The sequence below is a fragment of the Lepus europaeus genome, chromosome 14 (genome assembly GCF_033115175.1).
Source record: "Lepus europaeus isolate LE1 chromosome 14, mLepTim1.pri, whole genome shotgun sequence".
Classification (NCBI taxonomy): domain Eukaryota; kingdom Metazoa; phylum Chordata; class Mammalia; order Lagomorpha; family Leporidae; genus Lepus; species Lepus europaeus.
The window spans coordinates 29,834,748-29,858,195 of record NC_084840.1 but is presented as its reverse complement, the minus strand read 5'-3'; the positions used below and the strand labels follow the sequence as shown (position 1 = coordinate 29,858,195).

Here is a 23,448-nt window from a genome sequence, read left to right as displayed (position 1 = left end):
CTCAGTTAAGGAAATTAAGAACATAGAGTCTAAACAACCTGCCCGAGCTCCTGCAGCCAATCAGGAGCAGAACTGGCAGTTTTGAATCCCAGCCATCTGGCCCGAGCGTTGACATTCTTTGCCACCGTACTATTGTGTGATAAGAATCTCTGTGTGATGATGCTTGCTTTTAAGACATAAGAGAGAAAAGAAATAACTTGTCAAAATAAAGTGAATTCAGAATGTGGATGTTGGTCTTGGAGACAAGGACAGTCACAGTGGCAGAAAGGATGGAGAGCAGAAGGTTATGACACAAGGGGGTTTTGTGATTAGAGAGCTGAGTTTGGCACAAGATGGTCACATGTGTATGCCTATTAGTTCATTGGCTTGCTGTTGTCTTTGGCCATGAGCTAAGCTGGTAGTGCCAAGCTGATGGGTATTTTCATGTAGAAGCATAGCAGAGAGGGTTCAGTGGCCCAGGGAGATGTCTGGGCAGCTGCTGGAAGGAAGACTTAAAGGCAGCACTGGAATCCAAGGGCAAGAGAGTGATGCCAAAACAAACAATAGCTTATGGTCTCCATCCTGGTTCTTTGCTCCTTTAATTCTTTTTAAGCTTTCTATTGGGTAGAGGACATATGGAAACACATGTATTAAAGTTTCCCTCTGAATGATGCAAGCAATCACCAATATTGACACCTTAAAATGATAATATATTCAGTAAGCTATTGAAGGCTTAATCAATAAAGGGATAATATGAGTGGAACTATATTTTTAAATGAATGATGACAATCTGTGGTTGGGGTTAAAGACCGCTTTGGAAAACTGGGGAAAAACAGTGCTGAGCCATTGCACAAATTGTATATTGAGACCTCTTTAATTTAGAGAACTACCTAAATAACAAACTCCTGCCTTGATTATGAACATCAGTAAACACAATGTGTTTTCATTTCTACAGGTACTTTTAATTGCTGAATAAACCTTGTATATCCACCACCAAGTCAGGTTAATTCAACACTTCCATGTATAACACTTCTGTCTCAGACAGGTGTCTTAATTAAATAAACTAATAATTTTGCAAGTGGAAGTACAAAAGCATGATTATCTAATTTGCTAATTGTTCGACTATGTTAATTTGCATATTTGTTAGCTGCAACATAAACAAATGGTTTATATATGTGTATCCTACCGTTAAAATAATAAAGCCACTCTTGGGAGTAGTGTTTCCTAAGGTGTGTTAATAGATACCACATGAAAAGGACTCCTTAGTTAAATATGGGTGAAAAATGCTAGGTTAAAGAAAATTAAATAGTTTTGTGTCTGCAGGAGGTCTGGGATCCTGGAATGAGATAATGTGCATCTTAACTATTGGATCCATTGCACTTTGCTTCATGAACCATATGTGGAACTCCTCATTTTTAATAGGGGAAACATCAAATACTGTTTTATAGCTGTCTTAACAACATTTTGTCTCACAATTTTTTCTCATGAATCATCTCATTGTGCAATCAGCAGACAGGCAGGAGAATGAAGTAAAGAGCATAATTCTTATTTCCCATCTCTCTAACTCTGTGTCTCTGTCTTCCCTCCCTCTACTTCTCTCTCTCTCCCTCTCCCTCTCCCTCTCCTTCCCCTTCCCCCTCCCCCCACAGCTCTTCATAGATGCTATGGTAAACATGCATATCCCTTTTGTCTCCCTTTTATTATAGGCATATTGACGGGCTTGATACCCTTCAAAAACTATGCAGTAACCCTAACTGCATGCACTTTGGCTGGCTGTACTGAGAGCTCACATGCATTGAACATCTCTACTCCACAAGAAGGTAAAGTAATTTCAAAGGTCTTGACTTCCACATTTCAGTCATGAATAATAAAATAGGAGAAGAGCTAAATGCTGCAAGGCCATTTGCTGGAAAACCCCAACCTAATTTGATGACAAAGTGCATTGCCAGGCCATAATTGCTCCATTTTTTGGGGGGGTGCGAAAATGAATCAAACTCCATACCCTTTAATGACATGCATCTTTAATAGCTGTAATGCAGATTAATGGGCTTTTTAATTGCTGTTACATTGTTCATGCAAGAGCCTTGTCATTAATATGAAGCATCTGAAAGATTAATGAAAGCTTCCTCATTTTACTATGGCTCAGAAGTAAATCTAGAGACAGTCTGACTAAAAAGAATTGATTGTATGGCACAGTATGAAATTGAGAATCAAACGGTTGATTTCCATGGTCTCTTTTAACTGCTAAACACCAGCACAGGCAACAATTATTTCAGTGTGATGGAACCTCCAAATGACAATTGAGGAATTATTAAGCACTGCTCAGTTCTTTCTGACTTCAGTCACACTTTTGTTGTACTTGGAACTTGCAAACTGTTGGCATAAATTAATGTTTCAGAAAGCATACGTTAAGAAGGCAATGAAAAAGAGAAAATATTTTAGTACTCCAAAGTAAAGGCTTTGCTCAAGCATCAGAATGCATCACTTCAAGAAATAACAGCTCTCCAAACATGTGAAGCATTGTTACTTCGTATTTCTCTCTCACGGATGAGAGCGATTGCACATTTCTTATGCTGTCTGGTTGTAAAGTTATTTAGGAGATTTAAAAGCTTGATCTTTAGGGAAAAATAGCTAGTTTCGCTCTTTCTATCTTTCCCAGTATCCATGCATCCACCCCCACTCTTTCTCTTAAAACCTTTACCAAGCACCACTTGCACAAAAGATATGTAAGAGAAAGGAAGACGTAGGCCTTTATGACAGCAACAGGACAAAGCCTTTTGTGCAATTCTTCTTGGAACTCTGTACTTTGCACTTGACCTAACAAACACCCTTCACCTGGACCATGCCATGAGTGACCTATTGTCAGCATTTTCTCAGCAGTGTCTCTATCTAGTCCACCAATAATAGTCTGTTTTTCTCAATGTGTCATTGCTTCTGTGGGGACGCATCATCATTGTCCCCTGGTGTACATACTTCCACCAGCCTCCGCATGGGGTGAGGCATCCTATGTTTCTTATTGTTTCCTCTATGTCCACTACATCCTCTGTCCAAATTTTGCCAGAAACCCTTCACTCCTATTTCACAGCTTTGCCCAGAGGAATCCCTATTTGTTTGGATCACATTTCCTTGTCATTATTTCAGGAATTCCCAACTGCAGCTTGTTCATGGAGCTATTTATAGTTTACTAAATGATTGAAGTGTTTTCCATCAAGTTTTAAAAATCCTAAATTTTATGGCTCTACCTCATTGACTGCTGTATAAAATGAACAGATCCTTTTTTCAAAATTAGACAGTATGGAATTTTTACATAAAGTTAAATAACTTGATTCTGTGTTTTCTGGCTATTTTTGTAATTACACAGAGCTTTTTAAACATATCTTTTACGACCCACTCTTGCCAGCACTGCCCATCTTAGATCATAAGTTACCCAAGGCTCAGAAACTCTACCTGCTTTACTAGGCATATCCCCATGTACAGATTATGGGTTAATAATACTTTTGATGCAGTAACAAATATCAGTCAAGTGAACTAGTTTTAAGTATTCCCCATCCATCACCAATGCAAATTCTCATAAATTCAGGACAGTTGTTTAGCATTGTTCCTAATGCAATTACTGATACACTGCCCACGAATCAGGAACGTTTCCATGCATGAGATTTCAGGTTTATCCCATGATTTATTGGTTTGGGTCTGAAAAGTTTAAGTTAGAAAAGTAAACTAAAATTAGACTCTATAACTCTTCCTATTCCCCCACAGCCCCACAAGAGGTTCAGCCACCAGTAGCCAAATCCCTTCCCAATTCTTTGTTACTCTCCTGGAATCCACCACAAAAAGCGAATGGTATCATAACTCAGTACTCCCTGTACATGGATGGGAACCTGGTCTTTTCAGGCAGTGGACAGAACTACACAGTCACAGGTAAGTGTCCCATCATTATCAGTTAATAGTTATAGCTTATGTTGTGTGTGGACTAGAGAACCTTCATTTATGGTTATCGGACAGCATGATTTTTGAAATTGAGTTTCGTATTTTCCTCTCCTGTTAACAATTCTAATAGAAAGATTTCTATGGTCATATTAGACTTTGGTGGAGCCAAAGTGGAATAAATGGGAAGTCGCTCATGTTGTCTCCTTCTCCCTTCACTGAGGGCTGTTGTCCTGTGTTATGTTCTCCACTGTGGATTCCACCTTTCCTGACCTAAATCCTTCCCTCTAAATGCCTTGGAAGGAGCCTTGGGAATATTTGAATACAAAGAGCTTGGCACACAACTACTCTGCCTCCCACAGATGATGAGATTAAAGTAGAGGCACACTCACTGTCTCCATTTGCATCAAGTTTGTTACAGGGAATATACTCCACAGCCACATGGGCTGCCTGCTGTCAAATACTCATGAGCATAGAATCATCTTACAGCACAGAATTGGGACTCAGTGTAGTCTGAATGTTAGCCCTTATAAAAGAAATATAGTAAATGTGCCCAGATCCTATTATAAAGTATAACAACACCTCAGTCAAATGAGGTAAATTGTTGAAAAACTTTCAAAAGAGAAGAGGCCTGGATTATGCATGCTTTCTGGTATCTGTACTATGTTTATATTTGTATAATCTTTATCATGGTTATATATTTCTTATTACTCTAAGAATTATATTTGACTCTCAGATGAGACTTTATTAATCAAGCATTGATGAAAAAGCTAAGACCTAGAAATATTAAGTTCTTCGTGAAAGGTCACAACAAGTTGGAGATAGAGGTAAAATTAATTATTTATGTATTCACTCATTCGCATTAATGCCATGTACTAAGGTCATAACGGGGAATTGGCCAGACACTGGCCTTCCTGTATTAGTACTCTCAGCATCACAGGGATGCACATAGGTGCCAGGATGAGGCATTTGTGCACAGCACCGTGTGTTCATCTGGTTGCATTCTGAGGTTGACCTTTTCTTGTCTCTGTTGTCTGAGAACCTTAAATAGACAAGGACTATTACTCCTATATTTTATTTGTCTTTATTAAATAGGACATTTCTTCTATGTGGTAGATTTTGTTAATAGCCTCATTTATAAAAGGGGAAACAGACAAAGAAGAGTTCAGTAACTTACTCTAGGTCACACAGCCTGTGACATGGTAGACTCACAGTAATGAGCAATTTGTGCTGAAGAGACTGTGGTCTCTCAACAAGTTACTTTAACTTCAACTTCTCTGAGACTTTCTGAATCTGGAAAATGGGGCTACCTACATTTTTCAGGACTTGGAAGAACTTAGAGTATATAGAAAACATGTAATATGTTGTGAGCACTCAGTAAAGAGAAGTTATAATTGTCACTTCCAATAGAACAACAGAATTTGTATTATAAACCAAAAAAGTAGATTACACTCACCCTAAGTACCTCTAATGGCATTAGCAGAATTAAAAGTTATAGGCTACAGAAATTCTTTCAGAAATAATAAAACCATACCAAAGAATCAACATGATACTTGCATTACACAGAGCACTTCTATGGTACTGAAAGATTATTGTGCATGATGGAATATCACAGCACTCTAAGGCCTAGAATAGACATGACTTCTGCAAAACCTTCTCTGACTTCCAAAGTATGACTTAGGCATGCCCCTGTGTGCTCACAGAATGCCTTGGTATCACCCCCTTCACTTATTTTGTTTATGTTGTCTTGAATACTGCTGCTTGTTGGCTTGTTGGTTTGCCCTACTAAGCTACAAGCATCATAAGGACATACCCATGACTGTCATAAGTATTCCTGCCCCTCTAAGACCTATCATAGAGTGAGCAGCCATTAAACAGTGTTGGAGGAACAAATGAATGAAGTCAGATGACCCCTGAGAATAATGAAACAAGCTAGAAAAAGGGAACTGTACTGACAGAGACTAGGGGAGGTAGGTATGGAAGAAAGCAAGACAGAAGACAGAGGAAATCAGTGGAAAAGTAACCAACATCCTTTCCATGTGCAGATCAAATGCTCCCTTGGTCCTGAGGGAAGTAGTGCAGCTGGTAGCAGGTCTCAAAGTATGGGACAAGGTTATTTGTAAAATGTACAAGTTGTGCAAGGTGACATTGTGAGAAGCTAGAAAAACAGCATCGTGGGAAGGATGGGAGGCAAGAATTCACATTGATTTCTGATACCAGCTACAAAACAATCGGAAATGCTATATTTTATTTGATTGAATCAAATGGATTATGTGTGACTGTTGGATCCAGAGTGAAAAAATTGGTAAATGCTACCATTGTAGATTAGTACAGTGTATGCCCCACCTATAAACTAAAGAAAGTGAAATATTTAAAAAATGCCTATAGCCACCTTTTCTTGCTATGGTAGCAGTATATTCTTTGATAGTTTTCAATCTTTATGTGTATTATGAAGAGCATATCTCCAATATCAGCCAGAGCATTTTTCCCCATGGCCTTCTTCACTTTTCATAAGCACCTAACATTTTGGTGTTTTCATCCATAAATAGCTCATGAGTAAGAATTGGCACTAAGCCTAGAAAGATAATAAGAGTCCATAGATGGACATAATTGTTCTAATATTCTAGCTAGCAAAACTAAGACCTAAACCCAATCAGAAAAGACAAATCTAATCAGCAATTGCAGCAACCAATTCAAATGTAGATCTATCTAGTCTCAGATTCATGCTTTTCTACTTCCTGCTTGTTGAACACATTTTATTTTTCCTCACCATAACTCTGAAAGATAGACAGGAGCAAAATTATAAACCCCAGAAATCCTGTATTAATCTTCTGGGGCTGCCCTGCAAAATTGCACATCCTGCAAGGCTTAAATTTTTTTCTCTCTCAGTCAAGAGACTGAAGTCCAAGTTCAAGGTGCTGGCAGGTTTGGTTGCTCCGGAGACCTCCCACTTTGTCTTGCAGATTCCACCTTCACAGGATCCTTCCTGCACGCAGTGGTGTCACTTCCTCTTCCTACAGGGGACAGAAATCAGATCCCATGTGGTCTCTTCTCTTACAACTTCATTCAATCTTAATCACCTCCTTGAAGGTCCTATCTCCAAATATAATTTGAGGGTTAGGGTTTGAACATATAAATTTTGGGTGTGTGGGGGTCACAATTCAGTCCTTAATAGTGCCATAAAGAATTCGTTTTCTACTGCAGCACTGGCTGAATGCTGACTTTTCCAGAGATTCCCAAATTGTGTGAAGAATTAAATAAAACAGGCTTTAAGAACCCTTTATACTCTTCAGATTTTATACCTAATTTACACTAAATTCAGGTCTTTATATGTCCAAAATTAATCTGTCCACTAGGACTCACAGAAAAGACAGAGTGGGAAAGAGAATCTTTCTATCTAAAACCAGTCAAGGAAAATGCTGGAAGGAAATACTCTAATCGTTGAAATGGACACTATTGATCTGTGCCATGTTTCAACATGATCTGTACCTACAGTGCTGTTGGTACTCATGCTTGTCTTTCTGCCACAGCAGCTGGTCTGCTGGCCCTTCTGTGTTGTAGTGGTTTGTGGATGGAACTTTTATTCATGAGATCTGTTGGTTTCAGGAACAGTGGCAGTTTAGGGTCCCTAAAATGGATCTGCATACTTCTGAACTATATTCCAGAGAAAGACTGAGCGATGAAGATGCTGTGAACTAGATGAGGGAGACAGTTAATACTATTCTTTAAGTGTAATACTACTATATGTTTACTGAAGATAAGTTAAACACACAGATATCTGATACCTGATAATCTCACCATACAGATAATATTCTTTTTTAAATATTTATTTTATTTATTTGAAAGAGTTACAGAGAGAGGTAGAGACAGAGAGAGAGGTCTTCCATCCGCTGGTTCACTCCCCAAATGGCTGGAATGGCCAAAGCTGTGCTGATCTGAAGCCAGGAGCCGAGAGTCTCTTCTGGGTCTCCCACACAGGTACAGGGGCCCAAGGACTTGGGGCATCTTCTATTGCTTTCCCAGGCCATAGCAGAGAGCTAGATTGGAAGAGGAGCATCCGGGTCTTGAACCGGCACCTGTATGGGATGCTGGCGCTTCGGGCGAGGGCTTTAACCCACTGTACCACAGCGCCAGCCCTGATAATATTCTTAATATTTGATGTAATTCCTTTTGGTATTTTATTCTTTGTAACAACATTGGACTATAACCTATAAACAATTTTGCATCCTTATATAGTCCCTTATTATGACTTTTCTCCATCATTAAACACTTTTCTAAAACTGTCATGAAATATTTTAATAATATATTTCATTTTATAGATTACATTGATGTATTTAACCATGAAGAAGAAAGTTTTGTTTTTAAGATTTATTTTATTTATTTGAAAGGTAGAGTTACAAAGACAGAGAGGGAAAGATAGAGATCTTCCATCTGCTGGTTCCCTCCCCAAAGCCCACAACTGACAGAGCTGGGCCAAGCCAAGATCAGGAAGCAGCTTCACCCCTGTTTCTCACAAGATTGGCAGGGGCCCAAGGATTTGGGACATCTTCCACTGTTTTATCAGGAGCATTTGCAGGGAGTTGTATGAGAGGTAGAGCAGCCAGGACTCAAACTTGCACCCATATGGGATGCTGGTGTCACAGGTGGTAGCTTGACCTGTTACGCTACAATGCTGGCCCCTGAAAATAGTTCCTAATTTATCCCTATTTTAACTGTTATGACAAATATTATTATACATAAATAATTTATTTGCTAGGTTCCTATAAGGGAACAGTTGAGTCATAAATAATGAACTTTTACAGAATACATTGATATACATTGTCACATTATTTCAAAAAAGTTATTAGCAATGAATGTTACAATCCTAAATCTTAGACAATTTCACAAGTGAGAAAATATTATTTTATTTTTATTTGCATTTTAACTGCTTGTTATACTGACTACTTTATGTATGATTATTAGCCATTTATCCTTTATTTAATTCATCCAATCAGTCTTGATAAGCAAAAACTTAATAAGGGAAAAAGATCATTCTGAATTGCCTTCAGGAGCTGTGCTTCATACTTTGTTTTTGCTGGTTATAATCAGCTGCATATTTAAAACCCTTAGCCCTCTGTACTATCAAAACTTCCTTAATAACAGCTTAATGTCCTCTCCTAAATATTCAAGGTGTCAACAATTTTTTCCTCGCTCCTCCTCCACTTGTAGTTTCCTCTTAAGTCTCCACATAGTACCAATGTTCTCCCATTGTGCTTAGCAAATGCATCTTGCTGCCATGGTAGTATGGATAAAAGTGAATGCATTTCAATTCAGAAGCCACTTAGCCATCTAGGTGGATGGATTTTTTTTTCTTTCTCTTAAATATGAAGCATTAAAAGTCAAAGGCATTTCTGCACCTTGAGTTAGTACAAAATATATTTAAAAATGCATACAGTTCAAATTTTTTGCCTTGCATAGGCCATAAGCTAGTAGTATGGTGGGTCAGTTCTGACACTGAAAAATGAATCCAGTTAGAGAACCTCCCGAAGGCTGTTGATGTTTGCTATAATAAATAGCACACACTTTAAGTCAAACTTTTTCATTCTGTATTCAAAGGTAATGGATTTTTCGTAACCATAGTAACCTTGGTGTATTTCTGGATAAATACATGAGGTATATACATTCTAGTTTTATTTTTGAATATAAACTACCACATTATGTATTACTAATAATATGAAAAATAGGATGTAGGTTAGTATAATGACAGCTTAAACTAGTATGCATTTTTCTTCTGCAAAAAATAAATATTTATCAAAAGTATAGGTTCAATTAATTTTTCCCCTGTTTTGTGGTATTCTGGTGGTGCCATTTATCTTTTTTTGCAAGATCTCCATTAATCTCTTATTTCTGCCCCATAACAGATTTTTAAGATTTTCGAGGTAAAAACAATTGTGCTTTAAAGCTTATGATTAAAAACATTATTGAAAGATGGAGGGACCTGTATTGATATCACTAGCAGAGCTATTGTGGGCCATTAAAGATGAGTGTATACTCTAGGTTCATAAATAGGTAGAAAAAAGAAAGCTCTTTCTGAGACTGTTCAACATACCAGGTTCAGGCCAGATAGCATCCTGATTGATGATGACTATCCAAACTGTAGCCAACCAGATCATTCTCATTTTAAATGAGCACCCTACCAGAAACTGGCAATCTTTAAGAAGTTTGTGAGATGTTTCAGAAAAGTCTACAACGTTTTTAGGAAAAAGAATAGTGAGATGGTTGTAATTGGGAGAAGTATATGAGGTACATACACAGCAAGAAAGTTAAGGAAGTTTGTGTGAGTTGTGCTACCTGTGAAGGAAAGACTGATGCCTCAGAATAGGGTTTTTTTTTTTTTTTTAACATGAATTTTTTTTATTAACTCACCCTACACCATTTGCTGTTGATGACTACTAGAACTTCAAAAAGGGAAGACCAATGGGGACTCTGTAAAAAATAAATAAATAAATAGAACTTTGACACCAAACCATGCTGTGTAATTAATCTATAGTAGTCGTAGGATTGAATAAGGGTGGCTGATTTCTAGTGCCTTTGCTAACATCTTCCCATTGCTGTTCCGTTATGATCTGGACTTCTATCCACAAGACAGGCAGTAAGATGTGGCTCATAGCAATGTTAGAAGTGTGTGTGTGTGTTTGAGAGAGAGAAGAGGGGAGGAGAAGGGAGGAGAAGGAGGGGAGGGGGAAGAAGAGGGAGAGGAGGGGGGAAGAGAGGAGAGGGGATTGATAGAGAAAGGGAGGATAAAGGAAGGGAGAAGAGAAAAGAGCAGAGAAATGAGGGTAGCAGAGAGGGAGGGAAGAATAAGGAAAAGCAGAAAATTTCTAGTGAAGTCAAATAGATAAGTTATATCTTTAACCAACTAAAGTATTAAATTTTTCAATCTTATTTTCCAAGGTCAAAAAGAACCATATATGAACAGCAAAATAGAAATGCTCATTGTAAACCTTCTACTCAGTTAAGTCTTACAATGAGAAATTTATTGAATAAGATGCTGTATTGCTTATGGCACAATAAAAGGCATTTAAAGATTAGGCACTTCTGACCAAGCATTATAAAGAACCTTACCAACACTCTACAAATTTCAGCTAAATTATATTCATTCACACTGATGATTTCCAGTAGTTCTTTTCTTACCAAAATAAAACTTCACTTAACCTAGATATATTCCTTAAATGTTCATTTTTGAATCTCACAATACTATGCATTGAAAATATTCCTCTAATATAATATTACTAAGAGGACTCCAATGAATGAGTTTGTGCCGTAAACTGTTAGCCCAAATATTCAGAAAATTAAGCATTCAAGGGTTTTCAGGTAAGACCATGATTTCATCATGAGTCATCTGGCTTCTCTGTTACTAAGGAAATCATACAGTACCCTTTCATGTCATAGTCACGGAGCAGTAAATCAAGAGAGGTCTAAGAAACGTTGATGGTGTAAAGTTAAAGGAAGCTGAAGCTAGGAAAGGAATCTAACAACTCCATAAACAAATAATCCAAAATACTTATTCAAGGCATACCTAGATATCAGACCTTTGGTTGAATCAACAGCAGATACTATCCCTCAAAAGTCATATTTAGGTAGAAAATATCAAATGAAATGAAATAACTTGGACAGAATATTTAACAATCAGTATGCTTAATCATAAACAGTACAGCCAAAGCATCATTCTTCCACTAAGATGCTTCTACAGTGCACCTGTTACTGAAGAAATAAAATATGTAGAAATTTATATTTGAAAATTTGTACAGAAATATTAACCTAACTCCATTCAATTAAAAAGGCAGAGTTAAATACTGAGAAAAGTGATGGAATGTGTCCTATTGAGAGCTTAACAAATGGAAGCTACCTGTTATTTTGAGCATTGTGAAAAGTGCTATTATTTTTAATTTATATTTTAAAAGCTATTACATTGAATTATAATTTCAGACATAAAAGTAGATGGATATTCATAAACTAAACGCATCTATGGAGCTAGCACTCAAGTCAAGATGCAGAAGATAATGAATCTTCAGGTGTCCCCAGTTTTGTTCCCTCAACTCTTGACCACTTTTCCTGCCTGTCAATAGCATCAATGATCTTTGCTATTTTTGTACTGAATCTGAGTGGAGTCAAACAGTAGGCTCTCTCTTGTCACCCCACTGGCTTCTTTTGGAGAATGTGGAAGGAAGAATGAATTAGTGGAAGTGTCTTTTGTGTTCCTGTATCTATATCCTGAACCTTCTGACCTCGAGTAAATTGCTAAGATAGTGTGACTGTTGAATCTCTGCCTTTAGAATGCCACTAGAAGATTTGTAAAATCAGAGATTTCTCTCTGCAAGCCCAAATCTGGGAGTAATTGTAGAAATGCATCATTTAAGTGGGTTTTTTTTAATGATTTATTTATTTTATTTGAAAGAGTTATACAGAGAGAAAAGGAAAGGCAGAGAGAGAGAGAGAGAGAGAGAGAGAGAGAGAGAGAGAGGTTTTCCATCCTCTGTTTCACTCCCCAAAGGGCCACAATGGCTGGAGCTGGGCCAATCCAAAGCCAGGATACAGGAGCTTCCTCTGGGTCTTCCCACACAGGTGCAGGGGCCCAAGGACTTGGGCCATCTTCTTCTGCTTTCCCAGGCCATAGCAGAGAGCTGGATTGGAAGAAGAGCAGCTGGGACTTGAACCAGAGCCCATATGGGATGCTGGCATTGCAAGCACTGGTTTAATCCACTATACCACAGTGCCAGCCCTAAGTGATTTTCTAACACAGGAAATCACTGGCCTGTGTATATCGTCTATCCCACCACCTCAAATTATTCAAAATGTCCAACAAAGAATCTTGTGTGACCATATAGCTTTGGATGCTACATATAAATATGCAATGTGGAATATATTAAAAACTGTTAGAATGTAGCACATGAGTCTCTTCTCATAAAATATATATATGTATACACATATGCGTATATATACATATATGGGTGTATATTATACATATATACATGTCTATGTAAGGACATAGAGCAAAGTATTAATAGTGATTATTTTCCTAGTATTTTCCTTGAGGGATTATTTTCCAATTTTAAGAGTCTCTATAGGCCAGCGCTACAGCTCAATAGGCTAATCCTCCGCCTGCGGCGCCAGCACCCCAGGTTCTAGTCCCTGTCGGGGTGCCGGATTCTGTCCCAGTTGCTCCTCTTCCAGTCCAGCTCTCTGCTGTGGCCAGGGAGTGCAGTGGAGGATGGCCCAAGTGCTTGGGCCCTGCACCTGCATGGGAGACCAGGAGAAGCACCTGGCTCCTGGCTTTGGATCCGCGCAGTGTGCTGGCCACAGTGCGCCGGCCGCAGTAGCCATTGGGGGGTGAACCAACGGAAAAAGGAAGACCTTTCTCTCTGTCTCTCTCTTTCACTGTCCATTCTGCCTGTCAAAAAATAAATAAATAATTTTTTTAAAAAAAGGAGTCTCTATAGTTTTAATATTAGAAATCAGCATTTTTATAGTGTTTTTCCCCAATTTTAATATATGTCATTAAATTGATATAAGGGAAGGACATTTCAAGAATGTGACTATCTACCAGTCAAAACTTATCTTCTAGTTTGTCTTATTCATCATTTTGATATTTTAATTCAGTTGATTATTTATCCATTTCCTTCCAACCAGTAATAAGTATGTTATTCTTCATAGTATTACTAAAATATTATACATATTTGATGATCTACCTCAATTCCCACATTTTCCTTTGATTCACAGATGATTCCATATAATTTCCCTATACCATTGCCATTTTAATATAGTCTTTCTTCCAATATTAATTTATAAGAGGTAAACATTGATTCAAAATAAGACTATACTTATATTGAGTACAGTCACATCAATTTGTACTCATTTTCATAATCCCCATAGTACCTACACTGTGTCTATTGTGTTTATAGGAATAAGGACACAGTATCCCTTAAACTCTTATTGATTTGAATTGAACTGAATTAAATTGTTAAAATAATAAGTAAATTAGTGATTTATAGTAAATAACAACTCCTGCACAATTCAGATATAATAAATATGCTAAACATTATAAGCAGTTTTTCTAAGGTAGGCTATTATAGCTTCTTAGAATTTTTCCTTTAATCAGTCAATATATAGCAAATCCATATATTTATTGGTTAAGCTACTTGTATTATTTTGCTAGGGCTACCATATCAAAGGATGATAAACAACAGAAGTTGTGTGCCTCACAGTTCTAAAGGCTAAGTCCCAGATCAAGGTGTTGGCTGGGTTGGTTTTTGCTATGGGCTGTGTGGGAGAATATGTCCAAAGTCTGTCCTAGCTTCTGGTAATTTGCTGGCCAGCGTTCGCGCTCCTTGGCTTGCAGACACATCACCCCAGTCTCTTCCTTCTTCCCGTGATACTCGCTCTCCTGGTGTGTATGTCTGTGTCCACATTTCCCCTTCTCATAAACAGACCAGTCATACTGCATCGGGGACCACCCCAATAACCTCAACTAAACAAATTATGACTACAAGGACCCTATTTCCACAGAAGATCACATTATGAGCTTCTAGTGGCTAGAATTTGAACATTTGTTCTCCCCGCATTCAGATTTCTCTCTTCTTATAAGGTGAGCAGTCAAATTGGATTTAAGGTCTACCCTCTTCCAGTGTGACTTCAAATTCACTACATCTCCAAAGACCCCATTTCCAAATAAAGTCACATTCACAAGGATAATGTTAGGACTTAAACTCATCTTTTTTTCTTAAGAACATAAATACAGGGCCTGGCACTGTGGCACAGTGGATTGAGGCCCCAGTCTTCATTGCTGCCATACCATATGGGCGCTGGTTTGAGTCCTGGCTGCTGCACTTCCGATCCAGCTCTCTGCTGTGGCCTGGTAAGGGCAGTGGAGTATGGTTCAAGTCCTTGGGCCCCTGAACCCACGTGGGAGACCCAGAGGAAGCTCCTGGCTTCAGATCAGCATACCTCTAGCCATCTGGGGAGTGAACCAGCGATGCAAAGCCTCTCTGTCTTTTTCTTTTTCTTTTTCTTTTTCTTTCTCTCTCTCTCTCTCTCTCTCTCTCTCTCTCTCTGTCTTTCTCTTTCTGCTTCTGCATCTCTGTAACTCTGCCTTTCAAATAAATAATCTTTTTTTAAAAAAATGAAAACCCAGTCTGTTAAAAAAAAATCTATTTTCACTTTGAAAGGTAGGAAGATACAGACACAAAGAAATTATCTATCCCCTGGATTTCTCCCCAAATTCCCATAATAACTGAGACTGCTCCAGCCTGAAGCCAGGAACCGAGAACCTTATTCAGCTCTTCCATGTGGGTAACAGGGATCCAATTATTTGAGCCATCACCTGCTGCTTCCTAGCATGCACATTAACAGGTAGCTAGAATTGGAAGTAGAACTTGAACCCAGGAACTCCAATATGAAATGCATGTGTTTCAAGGACGTCTTAACTACGGCACCAAATGCTTGCTATTGAATGTACCTTTTAGAGCAGCAAAATTCAACTTACTACAACTTCATTGGCTCTATGGCTATTTCACGCTGAAATGCAACTGTTCTCAGCAGGGCTGTCATCCTAGAAGTCTCCAGATCAGAGACCATGTGGAGGCCTTGTAGTCCATGACACTTTGACAGATGGTTGATGACCTCGCTTCTTTTGGTGTCTGTGACAGCCTGCTTCCCAGTTTCCTGGTGATTGTTTAAGCTGTGGTATGATCTCTTCTTCCCTTTTCATTCCACCTGTAAATGTTGATTTATTTCACAGTTCTGCTTAGAACACCTCACACAATACCCCACTGCTGACTCAGTCCTCCTTCTCTCTTGCTCTTGCCTCAGCCAGGACCACTTTTCCAGCTGGATATTGCACTCTTGCTTTAAGCGTCTTTACTCCAGCTCCCTAAAACAGCACAGCAGCATTTGCCATGCACTGTCAATATGTTCATGTTCTTGAGCTTGCCATCCTAAGAAAGAATAGCACTGATCTGCCCTGTGCCCAAAATTAAAACTTGGATTTAATCTCCTATTAGTTCTCCTTCATCCCTCATATCCACTCTTAAAATCGAAACTCTTTATATTGGCCTGTAACATTCATTGTTTGACACTTACCTACTTTAATTGGCTCATATTGGTCTCCTAATTCTTGTTTATTTCTACGGTGCTATTCTGACTTTTTTTCTGGGTCTTTTTGTTTGATTTTTGAAATACAATTGGTCCCCCTATCAGTAGAGGATATATGTTCCATGATCCACAGTGGATACCAAAAACCATGGATAGAATGAAAGCTTATATATTGTATTTTTTCCTATGTACACATGCCTGTAATAAATTATAAATTAAGTCTAGTAAGAGATTAATAAATAATAAAATAGAAAAATTATACTGGTATACTATAATAAAAGTTCTATAAAGCTTATACATTGTTTATTTCTGGAATTTTTTATAAATATTTTTATTTTTTTAAATTTTATTTCAAGAATACAAAATTCATGCATTTAATGTATACGAATTTGGGATCATGGTGATTCTTACCCCCTACCTCCCTCTCACGCCTACTCCCACCCTTCTTCCTCCTCCCTCTCCCTTTCCCATTCTTATTTTTTACAAAGGTCAACTTTCAGTCAATTTCATTTAATATTTTTGGGCTGCAGTTCACCATGGGAAATGGTGACTACCACAGAGAAGGGGGTGGGGAGCCTTGTGTACAAGCCTCTTCCTCTTTCCATTCCGATACGCTTGCTGTTTTGTCTGACAGGAGTGCTCTTTTCACAGTCCTTTATGTGGCTAGATCATTGGTCTTCCCTGAGTTCTCAGATTTCATAAAACCTTTTCTGTATTAGCTAGGGTAAACCTAGATCAGGGGTGGGGGATGTCCACCCCATGGACCACATACGGCCCACAGAATCATTCCATCTGGACCTGCCAAGGCAACCAAAGGCAAGACTTGAAATTCAATAGAAGTATAGCAGGCTAATTTTTAAGTTAATAATTTTGTATGGGCTGAGAATAATGTTATAAATATCCCACAGGGGGCAAACTGTTGAAATCTTTACTTAATATATACTAAACTGATCTTCTGTATATAAAGAGAATTGAAAATGAATCTTGATGTGAATGGAAGGGGAGAGGGAGCGGGAAAGGGGAGGGTTGCAGGTGGGAGGGAAGTTATGGGAGGGGGGAAGCCATTGTAATCCATAAGCTGTACTTTGGAAATTTATATTCATTAAATAAAAGTACAAAAATAAATAAATATCCCACAGGGCCCTTGGCAGAAAAATGGTACTCCAGCCCTGCAAACTGAACACGTGGGTGTTGAGGTTTCTCTGGAGTTACCTGTACTGCTACTGCAGATGAGGAGAGAATGGAGGCTCATTGTTGGGGACCTTTGTGGGCCAGGTCTGGAAGTGAGGGTCACTTCTGCTCACATTCCAGTGGCTTTAACTGAACCTCATGTCTACATCTAACTAAAAGAGATGCAGTAATCAGCTTAAAGCAATGTCCATTTATTAGCACACAATTCTATAAGTAAGAACTTTTGACAGGCTTGACTGGGCTCTTCATTAGGCCTGCACAAGGCCAAAATCAAGTGTTTGCGCAGTTTGAGCTCCCATCTGGCAGCTCTGGGGAAGAATTTCCTTCTACACTCATTCAGATTGTTGTTAGAGCCCACTTCCATATAGTGGTGATTCTGAGATGTCCCTTTCATTTCTGGCTCTGGCCAGGGACCTACTCTCAATCCTACAGGCCATTCTTGGGTCACTTTGCATGGCCCTGTCCATTTCAGAGAACCTTTGCTGGATTTGATGTTTTGTGTCTCTGACATCTATCACCAACTGGACAAGCTATCTAAGGGCTTGCAATTAGGTGGGGCCTCTCAGGATTCTCATTTTTGCCATACAGAGGGAGATAATGAGAGGATAGCACACTAAATTCACCAGTTCCACTCACACTCAAGAGGAATTGCGTAAAGGTGAAAATCATCAAGTCATTCTTTGAATTCTTCCTACCTCACATCACTAAGATGTGGCTCCTCCCTTCCATGTTATTTCCCTATGCCTAGTTTCTTGGTATAAGAGGGATTGCAGTAATTATTTCAGAGATTTAGGGTAATGCTTTAAAAATAATTAGAATAGTGCTTTTGTGAAAGTATACAATCAACAACCACATGCAATTAGTTGCAGAAATAATACAATTATTGCTACAATAAAGATCTTAATGTAACAAATCTGTAAGTAAGTCTCTATATTCAATCTAATTCAGGAAACATTTGTTGAGCATCAACATATATTGAGGGTTAGACATTACGTATATGACAAAGAGAGCATGCTTTAGTATTCTCCCTGAATCATTCCCAGGTTGATTGCTTAGACACAAAGATAGAACTAAATAGAAAACCATCCAGCCTAAGGCAAGTGCGCGAACAGGTGTGGGAACCATAAAAGAGGTGGTCAATCCCACCTGGAAGCTAAAGTGGAAGTGAATGTTCGAGCAGAGTTTTAGAACTGAAGATACCAAAGGGCTGAGGGAAAAGAATCAACAGACAGAGTGCTACAGAAATGCATTTTGTGAAAATTAAACAGGGCACCATTTAATATGGCTGGGCTTGCCTGGGTAAGCAGTCAGTAGTGAGAGGCCAGGTGGAAGTCAAATCACCCATGGTGCTAAGGTACCTTGAGATGGCTGAACTTTGTTCTTATGCAATGAAGAACCACAGAAAGATTTTCAATAGGGAAACAGCATAAACTAATTAGTGTTTAGGAAATAAATAGTTGAAATATTACTTCAGAATAGTCAAAGCTGAGCCTGTCTAGCTCTCTTCTTCACTGAGTAGGCAAAAGGACAAGTAGGTTAGAACTTTAAGGCAAGAAACTAATTGGACTTAATGGTACAGATGGCAAAGAACAAAGAGGAGAGGAGAGGAAAGCATTATGTTTATTTGTTAACAGCTCTATTGTATTATATTGCTGTGCATTTGTCAGTGTAAAATAAAATCTGCTTATTTTAAATCCTTTTAAATAGTGTTTAAATATTTCCTGATGACACAATCTGCTAAAGTATTTACCCTTGGTACAGATTTCCATTAACCTTGTTGGAGATATTAAGCCTAAAACTGTATATTTTAGGACCTCAAATATGGAGTAAAGCCTAGTGACGTCATTATGAAACCACATCTGGATAAGCTTAGTCTTTGTCTTTCTATCCGATTAAGGAAATTTAGCAAACCTTAAAGGAGAGTACCTTTTGCAGACCCTGCATTCTCAGATTATTATGGTGTCCTTTCTCTAAAAATAAAGGCAGGGAGGTATTAAAGCCTATAAGGTTGTAAATGATTTGGAGACATACCCAGTACACAGATATCAGAGATATTAGGGGAATTAACTTACATTGGATATATAAGAAGAAAAGAATTGGTGGAGATTAAATTCAAAATACTCTTTCCTCATCTCTTTTGTCAACATTTTTCATTGTTTTTAGAGAAGCTATATGGATCCTTTAGTTCCCTAACAGATAAATTCTGCTTGTTATTTTTATGAATTCTCTGGTTCAGTATCTCTGTATCTTATATAGAAAAGTATTAATACCCAGGAAAACTTAGATTGCTTCTCTCAGTCAAGTCAATACTGAAACTGAAAAGAAGCATTCATTTCATTCACGCAAGTACTAGATAGCAAGCTTCAATCAGACAGGTACAGTATGTTTGATTTTATTCATTGCTAAAAACTTAGATGATTTGAATGCTTAAAAAACAGTGATTATTAGTCATTCTTATTATAAGGTAAATATATTCAATTGTCCCAAGTCCTGACACTTTCAGTTGTCAGTGATAGAATGCCAACTATTTGATCTTTGCCTAAGACAAGTGGGTTTTTTCTGTGAACTGGGAATATGGTCAACAGTAACTTTGAATTCATACCCTAATGGCTCGGAAACCTCACAACCATTCCAGGTTGAAAAATACTGAAGACATTTTCTGATTGTGCCATCTTGGATCATTTTTCCAACTTTGTCATGAAAGAGGTATAGGAGAAGACAAGAAAGAAAGATGCAGCCCCGGAAGAACTTAGGATGACCTGTGGAGCACTGCCAAAAAGTAACTCTTACAGTTCTAACATTTGGATCATTCACACACTTACCAACATTAGAATATTATTGTCAACAAAGACAAACCTTGCAAAATAAGTGTGCATATGTATGCACACATACATACTATATACACGTACGCATATTGGAAACGCATGTGTGCGTGTACATATATATTTATATAGTGTGTGCCTGAATGCTGTTTATCATTATGTATCCTTGGAAATCACCCAACTCTGCTGGATATCTGTATTCTTTCGAAATTTTATCTATTTTCCTAAAGTTGAATCTCTATTTTCTTGATTGTTTTTTTTTTTTTTGTATTTTCTATATACTCAGATCTGTCAGTACATGACTTCTCTTCCAAAGCAAAAAAAATCACTATTTAGGTTCTTCTATGTTTTTGTACTGAAGGGAGGCCATTCCTTTTGGTATTTTTTACTGGCATTAGGACATCATCCCAGTACCCTCCTAGTGGTGTTAATAATGCATTACACTCCTGGTATTAGTTTTGTAGCAAAAGTCTAAATAGCTTAAGTGCAACATCTCAATTCATTTGTTCATATGCTACATATATATTTGAAAATGTATTTTCTATGCACGAAGAAATTCAGAAAGCACAGTAGTAAGTTTAATGGAACCTATGAGTTGTGAGTTTATAATATAATGAGCTTATTACCGAATTATCATTATTTTCTAAGTAATTCCTTAAGTGGCTAAACTGTATTTTATGTAATAATTTGTAATATATTTAAACAATTCATCAAAACGCTTTAATTATTTTTAAAACTTCTCCATGATAAACATTGCAGTCTCAACATTGTTCTATGGAAAACATTTTGTATATGTGCATTTTCAATTTCTTAATTTCCTAATATTTTACATTAATTAAAATATATTCTTTCTATTCTGTGAATATTTTAACAGAAATTGAGAATATTTACTGTTTGCATGGAATCATTATTTGATTTTTTTTCTATTTTTGTCAAATTGTTTTATTTTATAGAGATTTCTAAATGGAGGCAATTTTGCCTTAAACTTGTAGCCAAATCTAGAAATATTTTCCATCAAGGTGCTTTCCTTAGATGTAAAAAGATTTTCATCATACCAACAATAGATATTTTCTGACGTTTTGCTTGATTTAATACTTTCAAAAGTTTTATAGTACCAGCTCTTAACAGTCCTCAAATTACCCAATTATGTATAACAGTTTAAAAATTTCCATTTTATAGATGAGAAAATAGAGATTCTGAAACTTGCTTGATTGCGCCTGGAATCATAAAACCAGTTAATGGCATAGCTGGGACTACAACTGTGGTACTCAGATAGTGTTCTGACTCCCAAATCACAAATCTTAACTAGAGATTTAAAATAAAAGAATGATAGGAAATTTCTTTAAATGATTGATAATGTTCCGTGGCTTCAAAATATTAATACAACATAGATAGCTTCATCACATTATCAATGTAGTCTTATGGAAAACATGTCAATTAAAATGTCTCATTGAGATGTTAGCTTCAGTTTTTAAAATTTAAAGCAAGCCTCCAGATTTTAAATGGGAACTGTCTAGTAATGTGCTGTGACAAGCTGAGGGGTAAATGTGGAAAACACAGGTCTGTAGAGTGTCATATCGATAAGTGAGGGGACAGCATTTTCCAAATCAGTAAAGTGATGCATGTTTATGACTCTGTAGCTGCATGATCTCATATCATCCAAGTTTCAATTAATAAGGACATAATTATATGTCCTTTTAATCCACTCACAGAAATGGTAGGTATATTAGCTATCTAGGGCTGCCATGACAAGTACCATGGGCTGAGTGGCTTAAAGGAAAGGAGTTTATTATCTTACAGTGCTGGAGGCAGAAGTCCTTGATTAAGATATCCAAAGGTGTGGTTTCTGATAAGGCTTCCTTCCTTGGCTTGCAGATGCCTGCTTTCTCACAGTGTCCTCACTTGGTGTTTTCTCTGTGCAGACACATCTCTGGTTTCTTTGTGTGTCCAAATCTCCTCTTCTTATAATGATATTTGAGATTGGATTAAGGTCTATCTCTATGCCTTTATTTTAACTTGATTCTTTCTTTAAAGATCCTATATCCAAAAATGGGTACATCCTAAAGTACTGGAGATTAGCGTTTAACACAGGGATTTGGAGGGACACCACTTAGTCCGTCACAGTAGATCTATGTATTGTAGTGATTGTACAGAATCGCTCATAAAGGTGGTAAAAATTTAACATCTATATACATGGGCCTTAGGGGGAATAAAGCCTAAAGAATATTAGGACAAAATTGTTCATGAGTGTTGATTTGTGGTTCTTTAATTCACTTGTTCATTGATTCATCTTTATTGAGTACTATAATGAAGCTAGAATAATATAGTAGTATCTAAAGATTGGCCTGGTACATGTAGACACATGTGGTTTACAGTTTTCCTTTCTGTGTATCCCTCTCTCTTTTGTTTAACACACTCTACTAGAATTATTGATCAATTGATTTAATTGGCTTTCTTACTAAATCATGCATTCCTTGAGGGCAGGAACTGTATCTTTGATGTTCCATCCTGAAGACATGTAAAAATGTACATTCAGAGTAGGAGAACAATAAATATTGTTTTCAGAAAGAAGTGAATAGATTTTTTTAATTATGCAAAAATTAGATGTCATTGTGTGCAGAATTTGTCAAAATGCCAGACTAGTGGGACTATTCAGAGATTCAGTATTTTATCTGAGGCTGACTTAAAGCTATCAATATCAAGGCAGACATGTGCCCCAGTACTAGCCATACATCGGCTACCATTGGCTTCCTGCTTCTCTGTGTTTCATGTCAACGTACACCATTGTAAAGCTCATAAGCAGAACCTCTGAGAGGCGCTTTCTAAATACTTTAAACATCCTTCAATCATATTACAGTAAAAAATCAGTTATTTAAAATATTCAAAATAGAGGCCAGCACTGTAGCACAGTAGGTTAATCCTTCGCCTGTGGCGCGGACATCCCATACGGGAGCTGGTTCTAGTCCCAATTGCTCCACTTCCAGTCCAGCTCTCTGCTATGGCCTGGGAAAGCAGTAGAAGATGTCCCAAGTCCTTGGGCCCCTGCACCCACGTGAGAGACCAGGAAGAAGCACCTGGCTCCTGGCTTCCAGCTGTTGCGGCCATTTGGGGAGTGAACCAACGGAAGAAAGACTTTGGTGCATATTTTAAAAATTAAATGCATGATTTATTGTCAGTTGGAAACTTTTGATGATTACTAGTGAATGGGTCCAAATTTAAATGTTGCATGTCAGAAAATCCCACCCAAAAACTTACTATACTTCCCACTTGCATATATCATATTTCCCAACTTTTGTAAAAATATAATTTGTATGTATATATATATGTGTGTTATTACCCAAACAGATTTTTGTCTACCCTCTTCAAAGTCAATGACTTTATCTTATTCTTTTTTTTAAATTTT

General features: G+C 37.6%; 1 protein-coding gene across 1 annotated transcript in view; it reads left to right on the top strand.

Annotated features, from left to right (window-relative positions):
• The window catches only part of USH2A (usherin), an 855,126-nt gene that overhangs the window by 439,771 nt on the left and 391,907 nt on the right, over positions 1-23,448 (top strand). Inside the window, exons 30-31 of the mRNA XM_062211324.1 lie at positions 1,686-1,799; positions 3,736-3,897. Coding sequence (XP_062067308.1) covers positions 1,686-1,799; positions 3,736-3,897 — 276 coding nt within the window. The remainder of the gene's footprint in view (positions 1-1,685; positions 1,800-3,735; positions 3,898-23,448) is intronic.